At 43.0% G+C, this 24,565-nt stretch overlaps 1 protein-coding gene across 6 annotated transcripts in view; it reads right to left on the reverse strand.

Moving 5' to 3' along the window:
• Positions 1 to 589: 589 nt before the first annotated feature.
• The window catches only part of col11a1a (collagen, type XI, alpha 1a), a 73,785-nt gene continuing 49,809 nt past the window's right edge, over positions 590 to 24,565 (reverse strand). For all 6 annotated transcript variants that reach the window (XM_010891160.4, XM_010891161.4, XM_020041974.3 and 3 more), the window contains 28 exons: positions 24,125 to 24,178; positions 23,843 to 23,950; positions 22,540 to 22,629; positions 21,343 to 21,396; positions 19,227 to 19,442; positions 18,467 to 18,574; positions 18,247 to 18,354; positions 14,960 to 15,013; positions 14,809 to 14,862; positions 14,568 to 14,621; positions 13,929 to 13,982; positions 12,721 to 12,828; positions 12,206 to 12,259; positions 11,655 to 11,708; positions 10,621 to 10,674; positions 7,948 to 8,001; positions 7,228 to 7,335; positions 6,883 to 6,936; positions 6,506 to 6,559; positions 5,289 to 5,396; positions 4,425 to 4,478; positions 4,273 to 4,308; positions 4,104 to 4,157; positions 3,724 to 3,970; positions 3,216 to 3,328; positions 2,661 to 2,729; positions 2,100 to 2,333; positions 590 to 1,936 (listed from right to left, as the gene is read on the reverse strand). In XM_010891160.4, coding sequence (XP_010889462.1) covers positions 1,790 to 1,936; positions 2,100 to 2,333; positions 2,661 to 2,729; positions 3,216 to 3,328; positions 3,724 to 3,970; positions 4,104 to 4,157; positions 4,273 to 4,308; positions 4,425 to 4,478; positions 5,289 to 5,396; positions 6,506 to 6,559; positions 6,883 to 6,936; positions 7,228 to 7,335; positions 7,948 to 8,001; positions 10,621 to 10,674; positions 11,655 to 11,708; positions 12,206 to 12,259; positions 12,721 to 12,828; positions 13,929 to 13,982; positions 14,568 to 14,621; positions 14,809 to 14,862; positions 14,960 to 15,013; positions 18,247 to 18,354; positions 18,467 to 18,574; positions 19,227 to 19,442; positions 21,343 to 21,396; positions 22,540 to 22,629; positions 23,843 to 23,950; positions 24,125 to 24,178 — 2,556 coding nt within the window. In that variant the 3' untranslated portion in view covers positions 590 to 1,789. The remainder of the gene's footprint in view (positions 1,937 to 2,099; positions 2,334 to 2,660; positions 2,730 to 3,215; positions 3,329 to 3,723; positions 3,971 to 4,103; positions 4,158 to 4,272; positions 4,309 to 4,424; positions 4,479 to 5,288; positions 5,397 to 6,505; positions 6,560 to 6,882; positions 6,937 to 7,227; positions 7,336 to 7,947; positions 8,002 to 10,620; positions 10,675 to 11,654; positions 11,709 to 12,205; positions 12,260 to 12,720; positions 12,829 to 13,928; positions 13,983 to 14,567; positions 14,622 to 14,808; positions 14,863 to 14,959; positions 15,014 to 18,246; positions 18,355 to 18,466; positions 18,575 to 19,226; positions 19,443 to 21,342; positions 21,397 to 22,539; positions 22,630 to 23,842; positions 23,951 to 24,124; positions 24,179 to 24,565) is intronic.

The raw sequence follows: 24,565 nt of genomic DNA on the forward strand, positions 1-24,565 counted from the left end.
GAACATTCTGTACACACACAAACCAAAATATAGAATTCAGATTAATGTTTTATATTGATTATATCAGATTTATATGCATTTTTGGCTGAGATAAAAAGCACCCATTCACTCATTCTTATTATTAACCATGTTGTGATAGTGATTATTCTATATCTGTAGGACTCCCGAATGATGACAACGATAATGATGCATTCATCATAGTCTGTGGTGTAGAAGTGCTGGATGCAATAGACAAGCCAACAACATTTATATGTATAAGGTTGAAGAGAAAATACCAAAATAATATAAAGCGTAAAGGCGAGTGAAATGTCCATGCTGTGTTAGAACAAGACAACCTTCTCAGAGCAGCTAAACATTAAGTACTGTACTTTCTCTTATCAGTCCACTTGAGTTCGCAGCCTTGAGTGGAAAAGTTAATCAGGTTGTTCATCCAGACCACTTTTAGGTCAGAGTGCACAGTAAACGGCCCTTGGGCATATAGTTAGGGAGTTCTTGGTAGAATCAAGTAGTTCTATACAGGGGATTCTGAATCTATCTATTTAACAAAAAAGTTACCAGAGACTATAAGAATAAAGTTCTCAACAAGACGTTCTGTTCACTGTTGTTTAGAATCCAGTTTTATTTTTTAAATGAACCATAAAAAGCACATTAAAACAATTTTTTCATTTTAGTTACAAAAATGGGTCACCTAAAGGGCTTATCAATGCATTCACAGAAGGATCTGAACAGAGGATGCTAACCGATAAGTATTTCTCTCTTAAAAAAAATCCCCACCCAAAATATATCAACTTAATTGTTTAACCAAGATATATACAGGGCATAACATCCTCGGATCTTCATGGTTATCAAGAAAGTTTGAGGTATACGACCAAAACAAAATAAAATAAAAAACCTAAACAAAATGAAAACAACAAATAGACTTAAATAAAAGAAAAAAGAATGAATGCCATGATTGCTTAATACAAGCACAGGGTCACAACATTAGTGGGATATGTTGTTATTTTTGTGCTGGTGAGAGTCTTCCAGTCGTTTTACATATGGTCTTGAAGGGCAAAACCGCAAATAATCTAGAGCTTTGGATGGTCAATATATACAAAGGGGATACATTATTATTAGAAATAGGGAATCGTTTGAATGCTCATTTTATTTGCTTCATAACAGGTACACAGTATTTATTCATCAACAAAATAGCATAATTATTTCTCTCTGTCTGTCTGTCTTTATTCATTTCTTTAACTTATATATATATTTTGTTACAAACATTAAAATTAAGAGCCAGATGCGATTCTGATACACATGCAAGTTTTGAAAGTGGATTCAGAAATAACAGTATTGTACAAAATAATAATTACAGTTTTTTTTTATTATCAAAATACACCTTCTTAGCACCTCTTTATTTTTTGTGTTTTGAACAAGCACCATTGTAGTCATTTTTTTTGTACAGCACCTGGAGAATCCAGAAAAGAGATCTCTTTCTCTTGCCTCTCCACCTCCCTGTTTTTTTTTCTCCTTTTCACCTTTTTCTGCCACGCCTTCAAATGTCCTTCACCTTTGCTCCATAACAGGTTTAAGTCATGTGATTCTAGCCCTACAAGGGCAACAAGTATTTTCCTGGGTAATACATACATACATGGCAAGACATGTTTGCTACACCATTTATTTATTCAAAACTTGCATGTGGCATGGAAAAGGGTAGGGGGCTGGGTTTGGGGGGTTTGGTGGTATCCAAAATGTCTTGACTTTCTTGCTGACCCCGCCAAGTTTTTTGTGTTTGTTGTTTATTTTTTAGTTAGCCAAGGAAGCAGACTGGACCCACTTCAAATCCAAACTTATGGCTGGCATCTCCAAAGTCATTCAGCATGACATCAATGATGGGAACCTGATCGATTTTGGGAGTATTAATCTCCATCACAGTCTTTCCATAGCCCTTCCTTGTCTGTAAAGAGAGAAACAAACAATGTTGTTGACTACACAATAAAGTCCAACAAAAAAATGTATGGAGTCATTACAGGTAGGTGCCAATTACAGTGGATTAGCTAAACTCTAGGGACAGCATTACTGCAGACAATTGGACTCAAATTCGACAATTCGATCCTTACCGCGCATCCATCTGTGATTGCCCTGATGTAAGGGTTGTTGTCGTATGACATCTCCTCGTCGTTGGAGCCCAGGAATCGCAGAGCTTTGTCGTAGCTGTCGGTGGTCTCGTCGTGCCACGCTACAGACTGGTGGCAGTTATAGGTGAAGTTCTGCCTGGCCGAGGCAGTCAGTAGTTTCAAGAAGGTCATCTGGACCTCGTTTATTGTTTTGCCCGATGAGTCAACATATGCTAACTGTTTAGCAGAAGAAGAAAATTGGTTTTAAAATTGTATTTAAAATTCTCTGCAACATTTGCAAAGTTTCTCTCAGATATTGGAAAATGTTCGCCGTCATCACTGCACATCCTTCATTAATCAAAACATGAATGTTATGGGTATGGACAGGCTTATATTAAAGGTTGGGATATGTATTTTTACACTATTGAAGAGCCTGTGTACTGACAGACAGGAGAAATAGATGTCCAAGTGGGAGACTGAGTAATCCTTCTAGTTTAGTACTGTAGAGAGGAGACATTTATTTGTCTCCTCTCTACAGGGCTGAGGGGGCATGCCAAGACTTACTATTTGACCATTCTTAAATTCACTGAACCACGACCCTGGGATTTCCTTTGGCCATGAAGATATTGGGACCTGTGGAGTCAAACAAATCAAATGCATAAGTTGTAAAAAGAACTGGACTATAAAACTGGTTCCTGGAATTTTGTTTTGATCTCTGACATGTTAGGTGAAAACACAGAACCATCAGATTTTAAGTTACAGTCGAATCACTACTGTTTAGTGAATTAGATACGTGTACATTTGTCTACCTTTTAGTTTAATGCAACCATTTTCTTCGTTACATTTGCACATTTCATTGAGACAAAGAATGCAAAAGTGTAATTCACAAGGTTACGACTGATCACAGTAAAATTAGTTTTTTCTGACATTTGGAAGTACATGGCCAACATTTACACCCATCAAACCTCCCAGTCATGCATCCCCCAGGTCTGTCTAGAACAAGTGTAACTAAATCAGAATATCATCTAGAACAGAACAAGAATATGAGTTTACGCTATTCTTGACTTGATAGCGTGTTCAGGTGTGTCCTTCACTTGAGCGACAAAAAATGCCACTTACTCCTTTGGAGTTTTTATCTGGGTAGATGCAGGTCTCTCCTCCGGCCGTGAAGTTACAATAGACAGAGAAAGAATCCCCTGAGCATCCCTGGTTTGGATCTATCCAGTACTCCCCTGTGAAAATCCCCAAGAACACAATCAAATTTCTGTTGTCTCTAGTTCTAAGGTTCAAACAAGAATTGAAAACTAAAAAAACAACAAAACATGAAGTTTGAGACATAATATGCTCTTATCCACTTCAGTTGCTACCACCCAATTGGCATTAAAAACTGAGAGATAAAAAGGAACTTATTCATATGCTTATCAATGGATCAAAATTACCTAACATTTCAACGCACCACATAAACAACAAAAACAAACGTTTATTCATTGACGGTCTGTTGAAAGTTAAGTGGTATTCAAACTCACCACAGCAACATAATCTACCTGCAAATACAGTGAATGGCTTCATCCAAACAAAATGGCCGCCAATTAGCACAATCCCCATTACATCCTTCTTCGTAACTCACCGTCAGAGAACTCTGGTTGGGCAAGCTGCAGGTCTTTGCAGGTCCTGGCTGGGTTATTCTGTGTTCCCATGGGATACTTCATCCTCTCAATGTCCAGTTTGAGGGTGTTGAGCGAGCCAAAGATGTTCTCCATGCCCTCTCCGTAGTCCATCATACTACCTGCCGCATCCGCCTGCATTTCTGCGTGCCGGCGGTTCTTCTTGGGCGACTGAATGGGCAGTGGCTGAATTACCTCACCAGGGGGACCCTGCAGAACAGAGGGGAAGTGTGAAAGTACTAAATACCATGGTGACGGGGTTTTGCTATGAGTAACCTTTTCGAAATTGGCCCTACGTTTAGCCTTATGGTGGACACCAAACACACATGAAATGTATACTCACAGGAGGACCGGGTGGGCCGATCACACCAGTGTCTCCCTTCTGGCCAGCAGGACCCTGAGAAGTACATAGAGATAGAGGCGTGTTTTTAACTCTGGATCTTGGGTCACGACTTTAAACGACGGTCATTAAACTTTCACCAGTTGACAAGAGCGTCTTGAACGGAACTTACGGTCGAGCCCTTAGCTCCCTTAGGACCCCCAGGACCCTGGAAGAGACAGTAAAGACAGACTGAATAAACACCGAATTCATATTTCACAACATTACTGTGACACTGAAACTATATACAGTATACAGCAGGAAGATGCCGGGGGAAAGTCTTACAGGCAAGCCAGGAGGACCAGGAGGACCCAGAGGGCCTGCTGCACCGCTGATCCCCTATGGAGAAAAGACCAGGCATGTGAGACAACAGTGACAAGACAATAGGATAAAGAACAATAAATTGCAAAAGCTATTTTTGTAAGCAAAACAGCTAAGCTGAAAATGCCTCCTCAAGCGTTTAATAGAGCCAACGAGAAAGAGACTGTCTTTCTATTCTTCTGAAACATAGAATAAAGTGACATAACATTTGCATTATGCCTTATCTGAACATCTTCAATCTGTTCCATTACCTTAAATCAAGGACTAGGTTGGCAGAAAGTTCCCGGCTGTTCTCACATTGCATTTTCATTTAATTTTGCAATGCTTGCTTAAAAATGGATGAGCTTGTTAATGTGGAGCATCGTCAGGCTATAGCACTGACCCTGCTTAAGTACAGCTTAATATAATATCTCCCAGAAATAAAGATGGGTTAGGTAGAACAATCTATGTCTGATGAGGTTGGCAGGGAAACAGGATGTTATCAGCCTGTGACCAAGCGGCAAGCATTTAAATCACCATATTGGAATCACTATATTTGTTTTGGTCATACTGTTTGAATGACTTTGAAGGGGTTATCCTGCCTCAACATGGTAAATGATGTAAATTTGTATGAGTAGTGTTGAGTCAGTAGGAGTGGAGTATACTCAACACATAAATGGATGTGGTGCATTGGGGACGCCATTTGCATATAGTGTTTTCTTCTAGATGAATATTTTGGTGAACTATGGGTGGCTGCAATCAGGCCAAATGCTTTGTACTCCGTAACGTAGTAGGGGGAAATTCCTAGGATCCTTATTGGCAAGGTTATTGTGTCATCAATTCACTTACGCCGTCGCCCTTGCCTCCGGGAGACCCCTGGGGGCCAGGTAATCCTCGATCTCCCTTCTCTCCCTGCTCACCAGGGGGCCCAATGAGACCAATCAGACCGGGATGACCCTGTAGGACAGACAAATACACCGCACGAACGCATAAGAAGACGACGTCATGAGTGATGAGAACTGGAACAATGGAAAGTACACAGGATATATACATCAAAAACATGTTAAGGCGATTCCTCGCTTGGACCAGCAGAACGCTGCTGTAAGCATAACCATCGCCCCCGGTGAAATACAAATCAACTGTGAAAAAATGTACACTTGTTATTCTAAAATGTTTCAGTTCAACTGAGAACAATATTCACATCAATGATAGCCGGGAAAATATGGGCCCCCTTACCATTCCTGTAGATCTCAAAGTACAAAAAAGTATGAAAAAAAACACACACTAAAAGCTACACGTTGTGTCCTTTAAAACCGGCCAATCCTGCTTTACATATATTTGTCTCCCACAATGAAATCGGGGAGGGCAATGTGGATCCGCCTGAGTCCGTCAAGTCTAGTTAGGTTACGTAATATCTCAGTCACCCTTGTGTCACCATAGAGATCTGTCATTAACAAAACAATGCTGATTATTCCCAAGGGTGGCGCAGCATGTAATCCGCTGCGTGTAAGCCACTGCGTGTAATCCACTGTGTGTATGTTAGTCACACGCTACATCCCAGACACCACTGGCCCTGTGTCGGCTTGGGTGAACGACGCCTGACACCGTCAAGATCTGTCATCTCTAACATTACACTGATTGGCCCGAAGGAGTTCTGCTTGCTTTGTGTGTATTCTAGCCTTGTTCTGTATGATGCTGGATGATGTTACAGCAGTGCCAACACTGTCACTGGCGGATCTGACGCTGTGCATCAAATGCTGAAACTTTTATTTCTGGATTTCTCGAAATGTCACTTAACATAAAAAACGCTTTCCGTTATAAGGCGTTTTTTTAAATCAGTTTCACAAACAAACGCTTCTTGGTTTGGAAAGTCATGGCCGTACAGAAATAAAGGTTGTGTTTGACCTTTCTAGAGAAGTTGGTTAAAGGGTTCAGCTCAGTGGAACACAAAGCCCAATCCCACTCATGGCTCTGTAACCCACTACAAGTTCAATTCTTAACCCTTTCTGGGATCAGACAAATTTAATTAACAAGCTCTTTGGGACAGGAAATTGAGGCTTGCTCACCTTTTCACCCTTGCTGCCGGGGTCACCCTTCAGTCCTGGGAGACCAGGGGGTCCCTACATATTACAGATTGGAGACATTGGAGAGACAAATGATTTACACCACCATGAACCACACAGAAAGGGACAGACAGATAGATGGAGGCAGTGGGACAGACAAAGAGTAAAAAAGAAATAATAACTGGAGAGAAACATAACAAGAGTTATGCAAGAGACAAAAAGAGACGAAAGGAGAGAGGAGAACAAGCAAAAGAAAGCGCGACAGGGAAACTGAGCAAGAAAGAACGACAGCGAGGAAACAACAAAGCAAGACAGAAAAAGAGACGAGGAAGACAAAGAGAGTGAGCTACATAAAAAGGGAGCCTATTATCTTTGCTCACCATAGGTCCAGGTGGGCCGTCTTGTCCAGAAGATCCAGGAAGTCCTTGTTCACCCTGAGAGAAGAGAAAGGCCATACATTATAGTAAAGCATCACAGCCAGCTGGAACTTTTATGGTCTCATATTGATTTCCTATGCAGGGCTCAGTGATTAATTGCAGGAATACTGCAAAAAGTCGGTTTGAATAAACAACAGAAATGTTTAAAGTACAACCAAATAGGTCAATCGATTATTTAATGAGCACTTTTGTCATACTGTTTTAGGACTGTTCAGTCTATTTGTGCGTGTGTGTTTGTGTGTGTATGTGAATACAAGCAAAATATGATAAACATTGGCTCTGACTTACAACTGGGCCAGGGATTCCACGCAGACCTTCTGGACCGGGCTTTCCTGAGGGCCCTTGGGGGCCAACGGGACCAGTTTTACCCGGGGGCCCTTCAGCTCCGGACTCACCCTATAGCAAAGAACATGATTGTCACAATAATGATGTTACAACATTAGATGACATCCACATGTAATTTCCTTCTGGTTGGGTTGAGGTTCTCTGTAGTGAAACACAAGCAATAGCTCGTAAATGTCCCTTTTGTGTTCGTAATGATCTAGGGGTCCCTTGAAAAACAACAGACGATGTAGAAAAACCCCCAGAACAGATTATGTTGCCTACCCTAGTACTGTATTTTGTCGCTCACAAACAACAGCTTTAAAACCGAATGGGAAATGTATTTAAGTCAACAAGAGTATTCATTTGCATAGGGCTGAACACAACTGTCAAACCACTGACCGGATACACTAGAGAATGCTTCTAAACTGAAGGTACGAAAGAATGGAAATGTCTAACAATATACAGAGAGAAAAAAACCAAACAATGTAAAAGCTGAAAAAGGCTGTGTGAGCCCATCTGATCTTGAGTTAAAACCAAACTCCTTTCTTCCTCGGGGTTGTGTGTTATAATTGGGGAGAGGGGAGAGGGATGAGACACGGGGGGTGGCTGTGGAGTCTGGAGTTGCTGAGGCTGCTTGCTGAGGCTGCTCTCTGGGTAAACGCTCAATTGATTTTGTTAAGTTACCTTGGCGCCCTTCTCTCCTTGTCTACCCTCTGCACCGGCGGATCCTGGGGGGCCCTGGGGAGGTCGAGAAGACACACTTTAGTGACAAACAGCTGTGTGTGTGTGTGTGTGTGTGTGTGCGCGCCTGCATGCATGTGCGAAGTCAACAATAATAACGATATCATTGTGAAGGCAGTAATTCAGGCAAATTGTAACAATTTGTTACTGTGGCATACATCCATTTGACATCAATCACACATGCCAGCAAGTACACACTTGTGTTTGCAGTGCAATATTTCAATGGCATCCACTGAGTAATGAGGAAATGAGAAGTTGCTTTAAAAAATTCTTGGCTGCAGGGGCTGTACATGAAAATTCAAAATAAACCTAATACTTGGCTGAATCAGGTCCCATATATAATGCAACCGCTCTGTGAATACTCTGAATAAGAGATTGATAATCACATCAACACATTTCCAACACATTTCCACATTTTACTCATACTACTAGATAACTCCCATAGATGCTAACGTGTAGCAGTTTCAGTACTCCCCCTATAATTTCAATCTAATGATGATGAAACCTGGAGCCATGATCCAGTCACCTTGAAAAGTGTGTCTGAATCTCCCAGCAAATTTGTAAAGATGATTTGTTTGACTGAGCGGGAAAGTGTGGACATGGTTTATACCTTCACTACAGAACTGAGCTGCTTACCGACCAATCAACACACGCACACACACCTCTCCTCTCGATTCTCCTATCACTTCAAGGTTTTCCAGGTCATCTGTTCTCTCTGGCCATCTCTCTAACAAGGGTTTCTTACATCCAAAACCCATGCAGTCTACAGAGAAGCAGACTATTCTGTGATCAGACAGCTTGGGGCGCCAGGGAATGCTAAGTGTTTTAAATGAGTGCCCATGTTGAGCTGTGATCCAACACTGCTTCATCCACTTATTTCTCTCCTATCATATTTGTTGTGAGCGATGAGTAAGAAACGTTTCTCTGCTTGTTTCTCTCTTCTGTAAACATAATGACGCTCAAGTACAACTCCTCTGACTGTGTCAGTAATCTTGGTTTCTGATTTGTTTATGTGGTTTATTTTAAGGTTGTTTAAATGAGTACTTGGATGTGTGAATGGAATTCTCTGGCGGTCTTTGATTTTGATGTTAAGACAAAATCATAGCATTATAATAAAAGCAAATCACTGAAGAACATCTTGTGGTAAACAGACTTAGATACTACCTTTCAAATTGCTACAGTATGGACAATATGCTGACGAAGCAAAACACCCCGCAATGTTTAATGCAAAACAACTCGACCCCAAAATTACTGATTCAGGGGAGCAGAATGCCTGGGAGTTGCAGAAATCGTTCTAGGTTACACTATTTGGGGGGAAGGAGATTAAATACCTAAAATGATGAAATAGCCGTTTTCCTAACATAATCCCTTGGAAATTAGGAGCTGTATATGCTGATATGATGCTAAAGACTTGGAATGTAAATTCCATCAAGCACGTTGCAGAAGCAATTGCCATTTTTTGCTACTGCTGTAAAATGCACATATTTTAAGCTAATGGTCGGTGCCATAAAGCTGTTGCAGAATATCACTTGAGATAGTGATTTCTTTTGAGAAATGTGGGACAATAATTGCTAAATTTCATTTAAAGAAATATTTTGACATACGTCAAAAAAAGTTAATGCACTATTTTGGATTCATTAATGTTGGCCTTCAACTAACATTAGCCTACTGCAAATGATGTTATGTCTTCCCAGGGAATGTCAAAGGGAATTTATATGGCAGTTTTATACAGTAAACGTCAGATATGATGGCCCTCGTTGAAAAAGGTCATCATCATAATAAAAACTATTTTAAATTCAATCTCAAACTGTAGCTTTGCCTCGGAGACCAAAAGTCCAAAACGTCCATTTTTACAGGCTGAACTGAGTCGGAGGCAGTTGACCTGGCTGTGTAATGACATTTCACTACACTACAGCCATACAATCTAATGTTACCCCCAAGACACATTCCTGTAGACATGCCCCGAGGAGGGATAGGCGTGCATGTACTGAAAATAACATAATTGAACTCTCTTTTCTTCTCTCATGCCTCCACCACTACCGTAATTCCTTTGTTTGGCCATGACTGTCAGTCAAACCTGGTCAGATCAATAGTGTCAGGGGAGTCATCGTTCTCTTTTCCCCTCAGCTAAACACAGGTAAATTAGTTTTCGGCCAGATGCCTTTTATAGTCTTTGTTTTTCCAAGGCCTATTTTCAATTTCTCATATGACATCCAGTTTTTCCTTCACATCACATGCTCTCTCAGCAGGCATTGAGATATCTTTCATTTCCATGTACAGACGTCTCGGTGGCCTTGGTCCTGATGTCACACTTTGCTTCTCTCGCCCACTTTTAATGAAAATACATTGAAAGGCTTCTCAGGGGGAGACTGAGTTGCACAATTTGAGTTATTGTTTAGTGGAAAGAATTCTTACCAGGGGACTATTAAATCAACAACTGGTTGCATTTCATTGCCTGGTTTTGTATGAATACATTTCATATTGCTTGATCAGTGTGTTGGAAGAGGTACTATGGGATTCAGTCAGGCAATACAATCTAGTCCAAACTTGATGTGATCAATATGGTGGTGACTGCAGTGTTTTGATGGTTATGATGACTATGGTCTTTAGACTTACTCTCTTTCCGGGAGGACCAGGAGGGCCAGATTCACCAGAAGGACCAGGAGGGCCCTAGGATGGACAGAAGAAGACAGCAAGAAGGACCGTAAGGCATTTTTATGAACATCAACACTGTGTGTTGTGCACAAATGTAGTCATAGTCTTGCAAACATGCAGTAGATAGTACAAAGCCTCGATTATCAGTGCAAATAGAAAAATGTGTGATTACATACTGACATGAAATGAATATGAATTCCAGAAGGTTTAACTGAGGTCTATTGTATGTCTGGAATCACGCCCTGTAGTCTTTTATAACATGATTTTTTTCCAAAACCGGCTTCATTCAATAATTTAAATGTTCTTTGGATGCAATCATACCACAAACAAGTTTGCATTGCTGAATATTTGACAAACACAAAAGAAGAGAGAGGAGATTACAACTTTGACTTGATAGGAATCTACAGACTAATTCAGCTTTGTGTTGATGTTCATACTGAAACTTCTGACAGTTAATCCAAGAATGGGAAAGACAAATGTATATATATTTTCTTTGTTTGTTTAACTTCATTATATGTAAATCTCAAATGCCACCTTAAACTCCTCACTCCAAGCAAAACACTGAACCAAACACACATACATCATAGACATTCATAAGCATTGTTATTCACATCCATTCAAAAGCTTGTATAATCTGCTTTGTTGTTCATATCATCTTTTAATAAACATATCTCAACTCTAATGAAGCAATGGACATACTCAAATACCAGGACCAAAGAAATAAATGACATGATTCACAATGTACTGTATTGCAAGTACTTAGTCAAGCCTTTGGTAATGCAATATAGGCAAAGCTCAGAGGGGGCTGTAGTAGTTGTTATATTGGATAGACTAGGCTATACAGGCCATTAGGATAGACTAATGATAAATGGTGATAGTAATGTGCTCATTCAGTCGCCCAGTGTCAAGCCAAAAATTATTTAAAATAAAAGATCTGAGTAGTCAGTCAGTGCACATGCTGGTGTCTAGATTATAATGATGACATATTGACTTACAGGCTGACCAGGTTCTCCATCCTCCCCTTTCTCTCCCGCAGTACCATCAGTTCCCTAGAGAGAAGCAAGATGAACATGTGACACGGGTCACCCTGATCTAATTCCAATACAGATTGACATTACTGGCAGGATGGGGACTCACTTCACACATTATGTACACACTTGAAATGGATTCATGACAAAGATGATAGCTAACACAATCTCATGGTAATAATAGTATCTTATAAAAATATATGTAACATGCTCAACTCGCCACTGTTGGGTAATATATAAACTCAGGTGCTGGGTCCTTGTGTGTAATATAGAAAGTATAGGTTGGACAGCACTCCAGTGAAACACTTAAATAATCATGTTTTATTGGCGCAAGGGCGTTTTGGGTGCAGGCTTCTTCGGTGTGTGTTTAAGACAATGGCAAAAGCTTTTGCCACAGTCCTATAGGTAAGTTGAAAAAGGGCTCATACACGAAACATCTGAATGAATAACGTTATCTTTACAATTGAATTAGTTGTAAAATGATACATTAAGGCATGAAATAAAGGCACAGTACTTACTGCAACACCAGCTTCACCGGGTGGACCAGGGTCTCCAGGGAAACCAACAGGGCCCTGGGAGGAGAAAAGATGGATCGAAATAAAACATCACTATAAACATGGTCCCTACAACAACTTTAGTATTCCTCCTAGAAGGACTAGATTCTTGTTAGCGTCTAATGATCGTTGTAAATCTGATGATGCAAGTTTTATTTTTAAATAGACTCCAATCTAAGCAGAATAAATCTACTTTCAAAGTCCCTTTGTGTAAACACTGGCTCCCAGACGCTACTAACATTCATGTCAGCCATGTCCTTCCCACAGTTAAGAACCATACTGAAAAAAGAAAAAAAGGCTTAATCTATTCTAATCGCTTCTAATAAAAAGAGGGCCTGAAATAAAAAGGGGCCTGAAATAAAATAACCTGCCCCCGAAGCGATCACAGCCTTTTAGTTTCTCCATCCCCATAGTATCTCATCTAAAATGTATGTGTCTCTATCACTAAGAGCAAGTCTACATTAGAAGTGAAGGCTTACAGGGTTGCCTTTGGGTCCATCATCTCCAGGGGGTCCTTTGGCGCCAGCGGGCCCAGCAGCTCCAGGTGGTCCGGCCTCTCCCTTGTCTCCTCTCTCACCTTTAGGACCCTGTAGAGAACACAGACAGCATCAATATTCAGGGTCAGAGCAGACGGAGGGATAGTCTCCTACTGAAGAATAGATCCTGAGCAGCATTAATGGGCATTAGAGAAAGGCTGTGCATTTATTTGATGCTGTATATATTTTGCTTATATAACACATACTGCCTTTAACTTTCGGTGTTAGCTGCCCAGGTGAAATTGTGTAAGTGTCTCTTCATGCACAAGGTGCTGCCCTTTGAAATCTAAACTACTTAGGTCCCTAATATCTACAGTAGTACTACATAGGACCTGCTCATTTCACTTTCAGAAAGACCACTTTTCCTTTTTATGTGCAATGGATTGAATAAATAAATTATTCGCAAAGCCATCATGTTGTTTTCATAAAAATTAAATAAAAAGTAATGTTCTGTATATATGTTTTGGGGACTCTTGAGCTAAAATCACTTTAATGAATACAATGTTATTTTTATGTAGAGCGCTCACTCTCCTCTGCTATTCCAGACTGGTTATTCGAGCTGTTCACATCATGATTAAAAAGGATATTGTCTTGCAATTACCAATCAAACATTGAGAACTCCGCACCCACACTAGTTTATGTAGGTGCCAGTGAAAACACCTCTTCTGGAATGATTTTATATCTTTGTTGAATTATTTTGGTCATCATTATGGAATATATTGCACGCCAGCACTGGGATGCAGGTTGGTACACTGCTGGCTTGTTAAATGGTAGAACACGTGAACAGAGTTTTCAGACCGTCTGTGGTTGTTCTAAAATGTCAACGTTCGGTAGCAAGTCACAGTCTTGGCACAAGTAGCCATTGTTCCAGAATTAAGGCAGCGGAAGCTTCTGTGTCCATTATGGGTCTTGCAATTATCTGTTGAGAGTCTGGGAAATGACTCAGTTGGCAGGGCTGTTACCACACTGTTACACTGGCACATGGGCAACAACTCCAGAGAAGCCATTACTACCACCGACAGGACTTGTGGTGTCTTGTGAGCTAGGTTCAGTATGCAATAACAATGTTAGCACTGGTAGTGGGAAAAAGACAGACACATGGTGTACACATGTAGATGCAGACACACAGACACATGGAAACAGAGACTCACTCCAGTTCCAGGCTCTCCAGGTGTGCCGGGGTTGCCAGCTTCACCGTTTTCACCCTGGAAAGAAAGACGCCGCATTAGAATCCCGACCAGAAACCCTCACAAATGCATAAACCGCTCCCTAATATTATACTGCTATTAAAACAGGCTCATATAAGCCCTAAAACACCATGAGCGGGCCCATGATAAATACCGTAGTGGATGACGCTGACAGTCATCTCGTTGAATGACAAAGCGCCAGCGGCATAGGTGTCGCGGCATTAGGTTTATTCCGAGATCTCTCTCAAAGTGTTGGTAACCTACAGATGTGTTTTATATTCCGGAGTCATCATTCCGTTGCATTAAGTATTGATGCTGGGAGCTGTCTGCCACATGGTGCTAAAATGGAGGAGCGATGTTGGGACCGTTGTAAAATAGGCATTAATAGTGTCAGAACACTAACTCAGACAAGAGGTTGCCGTAGGAAATTAATTGAGTCCTGACGATATACATCAGCAGACTCAGTGGAGTTGGGGGGTGGGGCGGTGTGGGTGGTTGGGTGGAGGGATGCTGGCTGGATTTGTACCCCGGAGATGACCTCCGGACTCCCCGCTAAAACCTAGCGGACATCTTGTGACGGGCGCACAGTGCACACACACTCACCTTCTCGCCAACGCCTCCCATGGCACCCACACCCCCGGGAGGACCTTGCGCGCCCTGACAGGAAACAGAGAAGAAGAAAGAGTGGTCAGCATTCATTCTGCCAGGTGAGGAGGAAGAGGGGCTCTGTAACGATGACAGTCGGTTAGAGCTTCATTCGGGAGTCGTGGTACAGTAGTTCACACTAAGCCCCTGTGGGTGTGACAGTTGGTATGGTAACAGAAAGTTGATACGTGGTACATACATCAGCTCCACTAGGACCTTGAGGACCTCTTGGACCAGGGGGGCCGGGAGGACCCTGGAGAAAAAAAACAAAAACAGGATGTGACCTCAAGAACAAGGAGCACCTCTCGATTAAAGATCCAACTAAATGTGAATTATGACTATCTTCTCACCATTGGGCCGACATCACCGTTCTCACCCTTCTCGCCTGGAGGTCCAGGAAGACCCTGAGGGCAGATAAAAACAAACAAGCACAATTTAAATGATCCCGGTTTAGCTTGAGGAAACGCAAAGGTGTAACTCAAGGTAGAATGTGAGAGCAAATAACCTATAAGTGATGTTTTCTGCATTTTATTTACTTTTAGAATTTTACCAGACGTCTTTAATTTTGCATATGATATTAGCTGGACAGTGATGTGTTGGTGCAAGCTGTTAGGATATGCTGCTAAGGTGAACATATGTAGGTATACTTTAAACATGCAATTAGGGGTGAGACAGCCAAGAGCCACGCTTTTCCACCACTTCGGGTCAGTTCCCGATCCACACAGTGAAAACACTTCTCTGTCCTAGAACTTCAATGGTGGAACCAGCTTCCCTTGGAGGCTAGGATAGCAGAGTCTCTACTCATCATCAAAAAACATCTGAATACTCACCTTTTCACAGAGTTCTTCAAATAGTTCCAATCTCACCACCCTTGTATGTTGTTTTTTGCTCACTTTTTATGTTTTATGTCTGTATGGTCTTCTCTAGAGCACTGACCTTTGCCAATAACTAATTAACTGAGTAGAATGCACTTACTACTCTACTGTCTGGTAGTTTTACCTAGCCCTTTTAAATGTATGCACTTACTGTAAGTCTCTCTGGATAAAAGTGTCTAAATGACTAAAATGTAAAATGTAAATGTAATTAGAAGTTCCCATCTCTCTAACAGTTTTCAAGAAAGATGTGGTAAATTAGATAGATGTAGGTAGATGTATCTTGCTGTCTCAACCTTCTGTGCGGTGCCCATGCATATCGCTCTATTTTCCGAAGACTGACAGCCAAAGTCCTGTGTGGTATGTCTCAAACACGGCAGTGTAAATTCTAACGTTATGGAAATGATTGTGCAAACTAAGATAAGTGCATCTAGCATTTAATTCTCGCTCTCATAATGTAAACAAGCACATAGATATACAGGACAGCGTATCCATGGTGAGAAAAACAAACTGCCGTGAAAAGAGAAATTAGTGTCTTCACACTGTGTGATTATGTGACCAACAGTGTTCATGAGAAATGAAGGCAACCACATTGAATGTTGAGTTTTTCTCTACGGCAAAATGGAGGTAATTTGCTCCTTTTAAAAAACCCAGACATAGACTGCATCACTCATATCCCTGCATGCTAAGTCGACTTCGAGACGCAATATGTACGTTTGATCCTTGACATTTCTACCTTAATTGCTTTGGTAATTCCTGATTCAGGCTCTTTCACTATTCAAAGACAGTTTGTCTTTGTAGTCACTGAAAGGAGCAAGGTGGGAGCGAGGACATTAAAGATCTCATTCCACTTGCTATTTACTCTACGTAACAACAACCTACCCTCCTCAAATACCTGCACCCAGGGGAGGAAGCTGAGGCTGTGACAGGCTGTTTGTGTGTTTGAGAATGCATGTGTGTGTGTGTCCATCAGTGTACGTGTCCATGCATGTGCACGCCTGTGAGTGTGTGTGTGTGTCTCGGCATTCTGACCCCCCCCCCCCGCTCTGGAAAGCTCATCAGAGCGGAGGTCTTCTCAGTCAGAGATCGTTAACAGGAACACTAATTATGCACCGCAGTGTGGAGAGCTAGTAGTCTGTTCAATGGCCTACTGCTTACTGGAAGAGGTCAGCCCAAGCAATTAATGAAATGGCAATGGAAGTGAATTACCCCCAATTAAAAGTAAATTGATTAGCACCTTGAGTCTAGCGGGCAGAGTCTATATCATTTCAATGACACCGGTTGAATGAATGGCTCATTCAGTTTGCTCATAAATGATGTACTGTACTGTCACTGTACTGCACCATGCGGTGCTGTCGGTTGATAAGGTAGATGGCGACCAGAAAAACAACGAACCAGCCTAATCATTACTTTATTTTAAGAGTTAAGCCTTTACGTTTAACACTGACTATCATCTAAGGTCTGTGAATATCCTGTATTTTAGGGTTTCAGACGACTTGACAGACAATGTCGTTTCACAATTATATCTTAACTTTATGGTGATGGTACCAAAAACATTGTCATTCACTTGCCAACAAGTTAAGTGCATTTTTCAAATAATCCCATTTCACATTAGAGAACAGTCCCTAAGTCTGTGATTAGACCATGCAACACAGTCTCAGGGTCGGCACACGTGGAGAAGACTGGTGTCTGACCCGCTGTCCCCCAATACTGGTGTTCCCCAAGGCTTGGTTCTAGGCCCCTTCCCCTTCATTCTATAAACCAGGTCTGTTGGCTCTGTCATATCCAAATCATGTCTCCTATCATTGCCATGAAGATGAATACTAAAAAAAAACAGGTGGCGTAACACACATCTCTGCCTGCTTGGCTGACGTCTCAGCTTGGACGTTGGCCTGCCACCACACACTCAAACTGGACAGAGCTGACCATCGTCTGGGGCTAGGCCAGTCAGCTCCAAGACATTACAGCCGACGACTCCATAGTGCAACAATTATGTGACGTGACCCTAGAAGACACCCTGCTGTTCTCTGGAAACATTAAGGCAGTTACTCACTGCAGCAGGTTAATGTTACATAACACTCTTACGACACGACCTTACCTCACACAGGAAGCAGCACTTTATATCTCATGCCTAGAGAACAGCAGCTCACTTGGTCAGGCTCCCGGCATGTGCCACCAAAACCCAGCAACCTATCCAGAATGCTGCAGTCCTTCCTGAGTTCTCCCATGTCATCCCACTCCTCCACTCCAGTTGAAGGTTGCATCCACTATGAAACCCTGTTACTCGCCCCTCCCAGCCTTCAGACTCAAACACTACCTTCTCTAAAACAACTCCACAGACTCTTACTAACTTCCCGAATTGCGAATGTGTCCCGAATGTAAGTATTGCAATGTGTTTTATAATCGCTTGAAGGCCTAGTCAATAGCGAACAGAAAGGAAGCACATCCTTCGCAGCCGCTTACTCTGTTTGAAAAATACATTAGAATCATTCCACAATCCCTGCGATGAATCACCACAGATATTACCATCCGAGGATGAAAAAGGCTTTTGAGGCCAATTATCACGGAGAAACCACATCGCAGCACACTTTTTGCCACACATCATGAAACATATGGAGTGTTAAACATATGGAGTTGTTCATAAAATGGTTGTCACATTGTTTGCCACACTATTGATATAGCAGCAGAAACAATTGTATTTCAATGTAAGGTTTTTTTTCCCGCAAAGGGGAGGGATGTAGTTCGGCATATCAAGCCTCACCCACCTGCAGACCGATGGGGCCAGGTGGCCCGGGGAAACCCCTGGATCCTTCATCTCCCTTCTGTCCAAACATCCCCTGCTGACCGCGAGGACCGGGCTCTCCATCACCTCCCTGAGGATACAGTAAGCACGTTACCACGCTAATGCGCTAACATCACAGAAATACACTAGATGTGTGATGCTAACTGCACAGAAATTCACTAGATAGAGATAATGATACTCACAGCAGGCCCCGGAGCCCCAATGGGACCCTGAAGACCAGCCGGGCCCGGGGGACCCTGTTCACCCTTGTCTGCTTTGCTTCCCTTCTGGCCAGGCTCTCCAACCTCTCCCTGAAAAGAAAAAAAAAGAAAAGCATTGTTCAAAACATTTACAAACAAATTGCTGTTACAAACAAACTGGAGCATTGGCAAATTAATTAATTACCTGCAGGGAAAATAACAAGAGTAAAGACACAGGAATCAGTTCATATTAGCTTCAACATTTTTCTGGTTAGGATTTATGCAATTATAAATACAAGTGATAAATGGTGTTGGAGATTAATGTGCAGCTCCATTTAAAGCTCTAAGGCAACATATGTTTGGCAGCTCAATAGATTGTCTGGATCATAACTTTCTGGGATGAAATGATTGAAGGAGATAAAAATGGTGCCAGTTTTTCACTTTTATATCTCTTGTAATGACATTAAGTTTGCCGTTTGGTTATGATGATGGATATGCTGTTGGAGAGCAATGGGGGAAGAGAGAAAGATGGAAAGAGACAGAGAGATACAGAGGGAGACAGAGAAAGACTATACAGAGAGAAAAAAAGAGAGACATATTTACAGTGCAGATGGTCTGGGTGTGATTGTGAAACCACTGATGAAGATTGATCAGCAAGCTGTTTTACCTAAAATATCTGGCCCAGAATTTGGTTAGATAGAGTAATAGAAAAAGGGCGAATGAGAGACAGAGAAAGAGGGACAGAGCAATTAGGGGTACTAACCTTATCACCATCCTCTCCCGGTGGACCTTGAGGTCCGGCGGGGCCGGGCAGACCCACTGGGCCTTGGACTCCGTCACGACCAGCTGGTCCCTGAGGACCTTTCTCACCAGGCCCTCCCTTCTCCCCAGCAGGACCCGGGGGCCCTTGAGGGCCGGTTCTACCAGACAGACCGATGGGCCCAGCAGGTCCAGCAGCACCTCTCTCACCAGGGGAGCCCTATGACCAAAGAATGGGGAGGCCGAGGGAGAGAGACAGTGAGGTGGAGAGAAAGTGTTTGAACACACTTTAAAGACTTTTAAAGAGGGAAGATACTCCTCCACAGTTCCGAGTTCACGAACCCAGGAAAGTCATGAATAACAGCATCCATTATTACGAAGATAACCAACCCAATGTGCGCCACCACGAAATGCCTCGCCTTTTTTGGAAAATACAAACCATTTTCTCAGGAGTACTGTATAATCCATTCAGCATGAATAACAATACATCGCCTACTCCTTAAGAGCAAAAACAGCATCATAACCCAGGGTACTTCTGGGCAGAGTTGATCTTTCAGCCACTTCCAGCCATCACTCTTCTACCATTGTAACCATCACCATTAGCTAGCCCATAGTCTCCTCGCTGAGCAGAGCAGAGCAGCAGGTCTCAGACAGAGAGATGACAAAGGCTGGAGGAAGGGAGCAGGGCAGGCTGGCAGGCAGTCTTAATCTAGCCATGAGGAGTGAGCTGACTGCCGAGTGTGATGCTGCTGAGGTTTTTCAGGAATCTTCTCTGCACACACTCCCTCTGCTTGGCACAAAGAAAACCTACTGTGGAACTGTAGAACTGCTGCTACATCGCTACACCCTTTAATGCACGGCCGTTTGTACCTTGTCCCGGTTCTTACGTTTATTATGCAAAATGAGCGAGGTAGAGATGCTCCGTATATCCACTAGTTTGTCGATCCCTTTAATGTCCTCTCGGATCAGGCCATAAAGGGGAGGGGCCGAGGAGAGGACACCGGGGCGCTGTGGAGAGTGGAGGCACATAATGTGTCCCGCGTTTTGCGGCTCAACAGGGGGGGCGCGGCAGGGGCAGGCGGGGACGGGGAGTGCGATGTTGGGAAGCACCTGTCTGGCTGAAGGCGCCGGTTGAGGGGCGTCAGGACACGTCCCCGTGGGTCCCTGGCAGCGGCAGGTTGTGGGGCCTGGTCTGATTGGGGACACATGACATATGGCGGGAGCGTCTGGGTGGTCAGACGGCGCGGCGTATGGAAGTACGGAAGGGACACGCCGAGGTACACATTCATTCACATGCCGGGAGCAGAGCAGACTGGGCAAGATTGGATGGCTGACACGCTGGCAGGGAACCATTCCAATCTTGGCGTTTCTCTCAGCACCAACGTTCACGTGATTCATTTCCGGGAAGGGGTGTGACGTGTGGCATCTAGAGATGGCAAACCGCCGCGTCCGAACTGATGCACCGGGATTATTGCTACCGTATGAGTACGCCACAGGCAATATGTTTTATTCGATCATTTGCATATCGCCGTGACATTTAGAAGTGCTGCGCGTGGTCAAGCCGTCTGAAGTGCAGTTTCTGGCTGGGTGGGGAGGGTCTCGCGAGCTGACTGTGGAGCTAATGACAGATCATTAAGAAGATTGTCCTTTTTACGCTGAAAGAGCTTTGAATACACTCCAACTTTGAGTGTCACCTTAATGCCAGCCAGGCACCTACAGTACGCAGAAATGTCAAGGGAAAGCAATTACAAAACCAGGACCCTGAAGTTATCATTGTAAATTGGTGGGATCCCGTCTGTTTTCTGCAAAGGATTAAAACTGCCCTCTAGTGTTGACGGGCGTAATTACAGGTTCTCGCGCAGACGTTCCTGTTGAGCCTAGATGGGCAAGGGATCCTCATTCTATGTTGTTTTGCAACAAGCTGAATTCTGATCCAGTACTGATAGTTACATTCAGAAGAACTGAAACAACTCAGAAACCACAGCTAGGTTGATGCATTAGATTGCAGGTTGAACATTGACAGTGGTAGGGAAATCCGCCCCCCCTCCCGATAACTTTAAAATCGAAACACGAATGGCTGAAGGTGGGTAGGTGATGGTGGGTGACAGGCAGAGACTTACCACTGGGCCAGGGGGTCCCTGGGGACCTTCTCCTCCTTTCAAACCAGCTGGACCCTGAAAGGAAAAAGAAGACAACGAGTTTCAATGATACGCAAAAAGAAACAGAGAAGCCTGGTGTTCTGTCATTCATTCAGCCTGTCAGCCAGGCTGCCAGCCAGACAGTCAGTCAGTCTGTCGGTAATTACTGAGTTATTCTTTCTAGTCCGAGACAGACTTTGAAGGTAATTCATGAAGGCCTTAGAGATGACCTATCAATCGCTTTTTTTATTTCAATGATGCACAGGACAGGTATTTATTAGTCCATAATTTCCCTGTAATCAAGAGTGCAGTAAAACCGAAGCACCGTTCACTGTTAGTGTGTGAATGCTTTGCTGTGGATGTGTGTGTGGGTGTGGGTATGTGTGTGTCTACACTCCAGTATGCGTCTGTGATTGGCTCCCTAACGGCCCAGCACACATCGCAGTCTCAGTAATGAGTCTCAGGGCATTGCAGTGGGAGAGTAAATTACACCACTAGAAAACAATCAGGATGGTCGGCTGCCTGCCGAGACTGACCTTGGCTTAGTCTGGAACAATGGCCCTACACCAGCTTCCATTCCACCAGCCTAATCTCCAGCACTCCCCTTCAATAATTAATTTTGTAAATAATGAATACAACGAAACAAATAACTTTTCACCCAACGGGGCTTGTGGGAGAAAAATAAAACTGTCCCAGAGGCTGGCTGTGTCCTAAATGACACCCTGTTCACTATTTTCTGTATTGCTCCTGACCCCGGCCCCATGAGGACCAGGGCCCATTTGGGACGCACGCAGAATGTTTGTGTTGAATCGTGGGTCGGAGGGCATCCAGACCTATAGTAGAATGCCACACTCCCAGGCTGCTTTGCAGCAGAGGTTAAAACAGCGGTGGCGGTCTCTTGGTTTCGAGCGATTTAATATTCGGGGGGAGGTGCTGTGCGTTTGTTCATTTGGAACATGTCTCTTTGAGTTTCCCCACAGTGGACTGATGGTCAGGTCAGGACCTCCCTTTCCAGGCTTCTGATGACATGAATACCTCTTCATTGGCACTAGTTCATCTGTCAGGTGTTGTGGGCCAAACTGAGTGGTCTGTCAGTCTTTGTCAGTCTTTGTCAGGAAGTATGGGGGTGGGGGTGCATTTTAATGGATGTGAGCATGCTACAGGTTGAGTATTTCTTACAGACGCGCCGGGTAGACCTCTCTCTCCAGGGAATCCTCGTAGACCAGCGGGTCCGTCCTTGCCGGATGCTCCCTGGGGTCCAGGATCTCCCTGCACACACACAGCATAGAGCAAAGGGTGAGGGGTGGCCGGAATGATGTTTTCTGCTGCCTTTTGTTTCCTTTTAAGATGAATGTACGGTGTCCATATTGCTTTTGCTAATGTATGTGATGAAAGAAGAGTGGGGACACACAGGGTTACAGTAAACACATCATCCCCCACAAAGGATTGGCTGTCAGTGCAATTCAGGAAATAACGGAAATAACTCTACAGCCGAAGACATAGGTTTTCAAGAGCATTGTGCTGGTTGCTGATTTTGATCTTTGTCTATAGACGCCGCATGTCAATGACCGTGCGTATCAGGCATATCAATCTGCGCAATAGAAGTAGCATTTCAAGTGTTTTTGAAGTAAGGTCCCATGCCAATCCATTTAATGTCCTTTTTCTTTTTCCAGCAAATAACAACACTGTGAAATTCATAAAGCTCAGGTCTCTAAAATAATTGTTAGTCCATTCTGCATCACTTCAAATACAAAGCTGATGCAGAACAATTAGCCGAACACTATTATAAAGCTACCCTAGAGGACAAAGGGCTGAGGGAATATAAACAAAAACAAACACTGGCCACAACAGCGTGCAGCAGTCATATCAGGGTATCTGTTACAATTAGAAATCCCCTCTGCTATCCCCATGAGACACAAATTCATGTTTTTACTCTAAAACAGGAAAATGGCATGATGGGCAATGGTGACGGTCCTGTAACCAGGGGACAGAGAGAGATGGAGAAATGGATGAGGCAGAGAGGGAGAGAGTATCATGGAGATAGGGAGAAACATTTGGGGTGGCAAGTCTAGCAAATCTGTTTGCCAATCTCATTAAGTTATGGAATAATGGTCATTTTCAAATGTATACATTTGTGGGCATAGCTGTGAGACATTTTTTATAATTATTGTAAATTGTGTTTCTGGCCACCCAGGCATCCACAGAAATATTGGCCTGTGGCTGAATCTTGTTGCCTGCCCCCACAATAGAGTGTGACTGGCAGGAGGGTTAGAGTTAGCTGATGGAGTTGATTAAACTGTCTGCTCCTGGAAAAGAGGGAGAATGCAAGTAGGAGACAGGGAGACTGACTAGGTTGGGTGGCCTTGGGACTGTCTGGCAGTAAAGGCCCTGTTTTGAAACGCCAATATGTCTAGATCTTTAATGGACACTATATTGCCAATCTGGCTTCAAGGGAATTCTACCAATCTCCAGCTTTACTTACCTTGGCTCCCTCTTTGCCAGCAGATCCAGGAAGGCCCTGCTCTCCAGGTGGACCTGGGGGTCCAGGGTGGCCTCTTTCACCGATCGGGCCGGTCTCTCCTGTTGGACCCTGTTAAGAAGTGAAGAACCCATCAAAGAAAACAAACTCTACCATAACCAAAGATATGTCAATAATTTTTATTACCAATATACTGAAAATCTGCTGTGTCACTGTTGGTAGTGGGTGAGATACCATTAGAAAGCAAAGACAAGTACTTGGTACATTTAGTTCATCGTCACATACCTGTGGACCAACAACTCCACCTGGGCCAGGTGGACCTGTCTTTCCTTGGAATCCCTGTGGACAAGAACAACATGTTAATGACACTGAACATGTCTGAAAAACCTCTCGATCTTGAGATTTCGTAGTAACCTCCTCCAATCTTATTATTGATGTCATCCACAAATCCTTATATGGGTCTATGGAAATAGTAGACTGGGAGCACCTCAACGGACAGGACAATGGAGGGTAGTGCATTGAAATGGATTAGTGACGATTAGCCTCAGTAATGGATCCAAAGGAATAATAGAGGTGCTCTAAATGGTTCAACCACACAAATACGGCGTGCATTGCATTTAGAATCTCAGTTATTGAAATATTAAATATGATTGTAAACTCCTTTTTCTGTCTAACTCAGGCTGTTCAGCTAATAACACATTGAAGATATTTTATATTGAACGTTTT

This window comes from Esox lucius, chromosome 21 (genome assembly GCF_011004845.1).
Source record: "Esox lucius isolate fEsoLuc1 chromosome 21, fEsoLuc1.pri, whole genome shotgun sequence".
In the NCBI taxonomy this organism is placed as follows: Eukaryota; Metazoa; Chordata; class Actinopteri; order Esociformes; family Esocidae; genus Esox; species Esox lucius.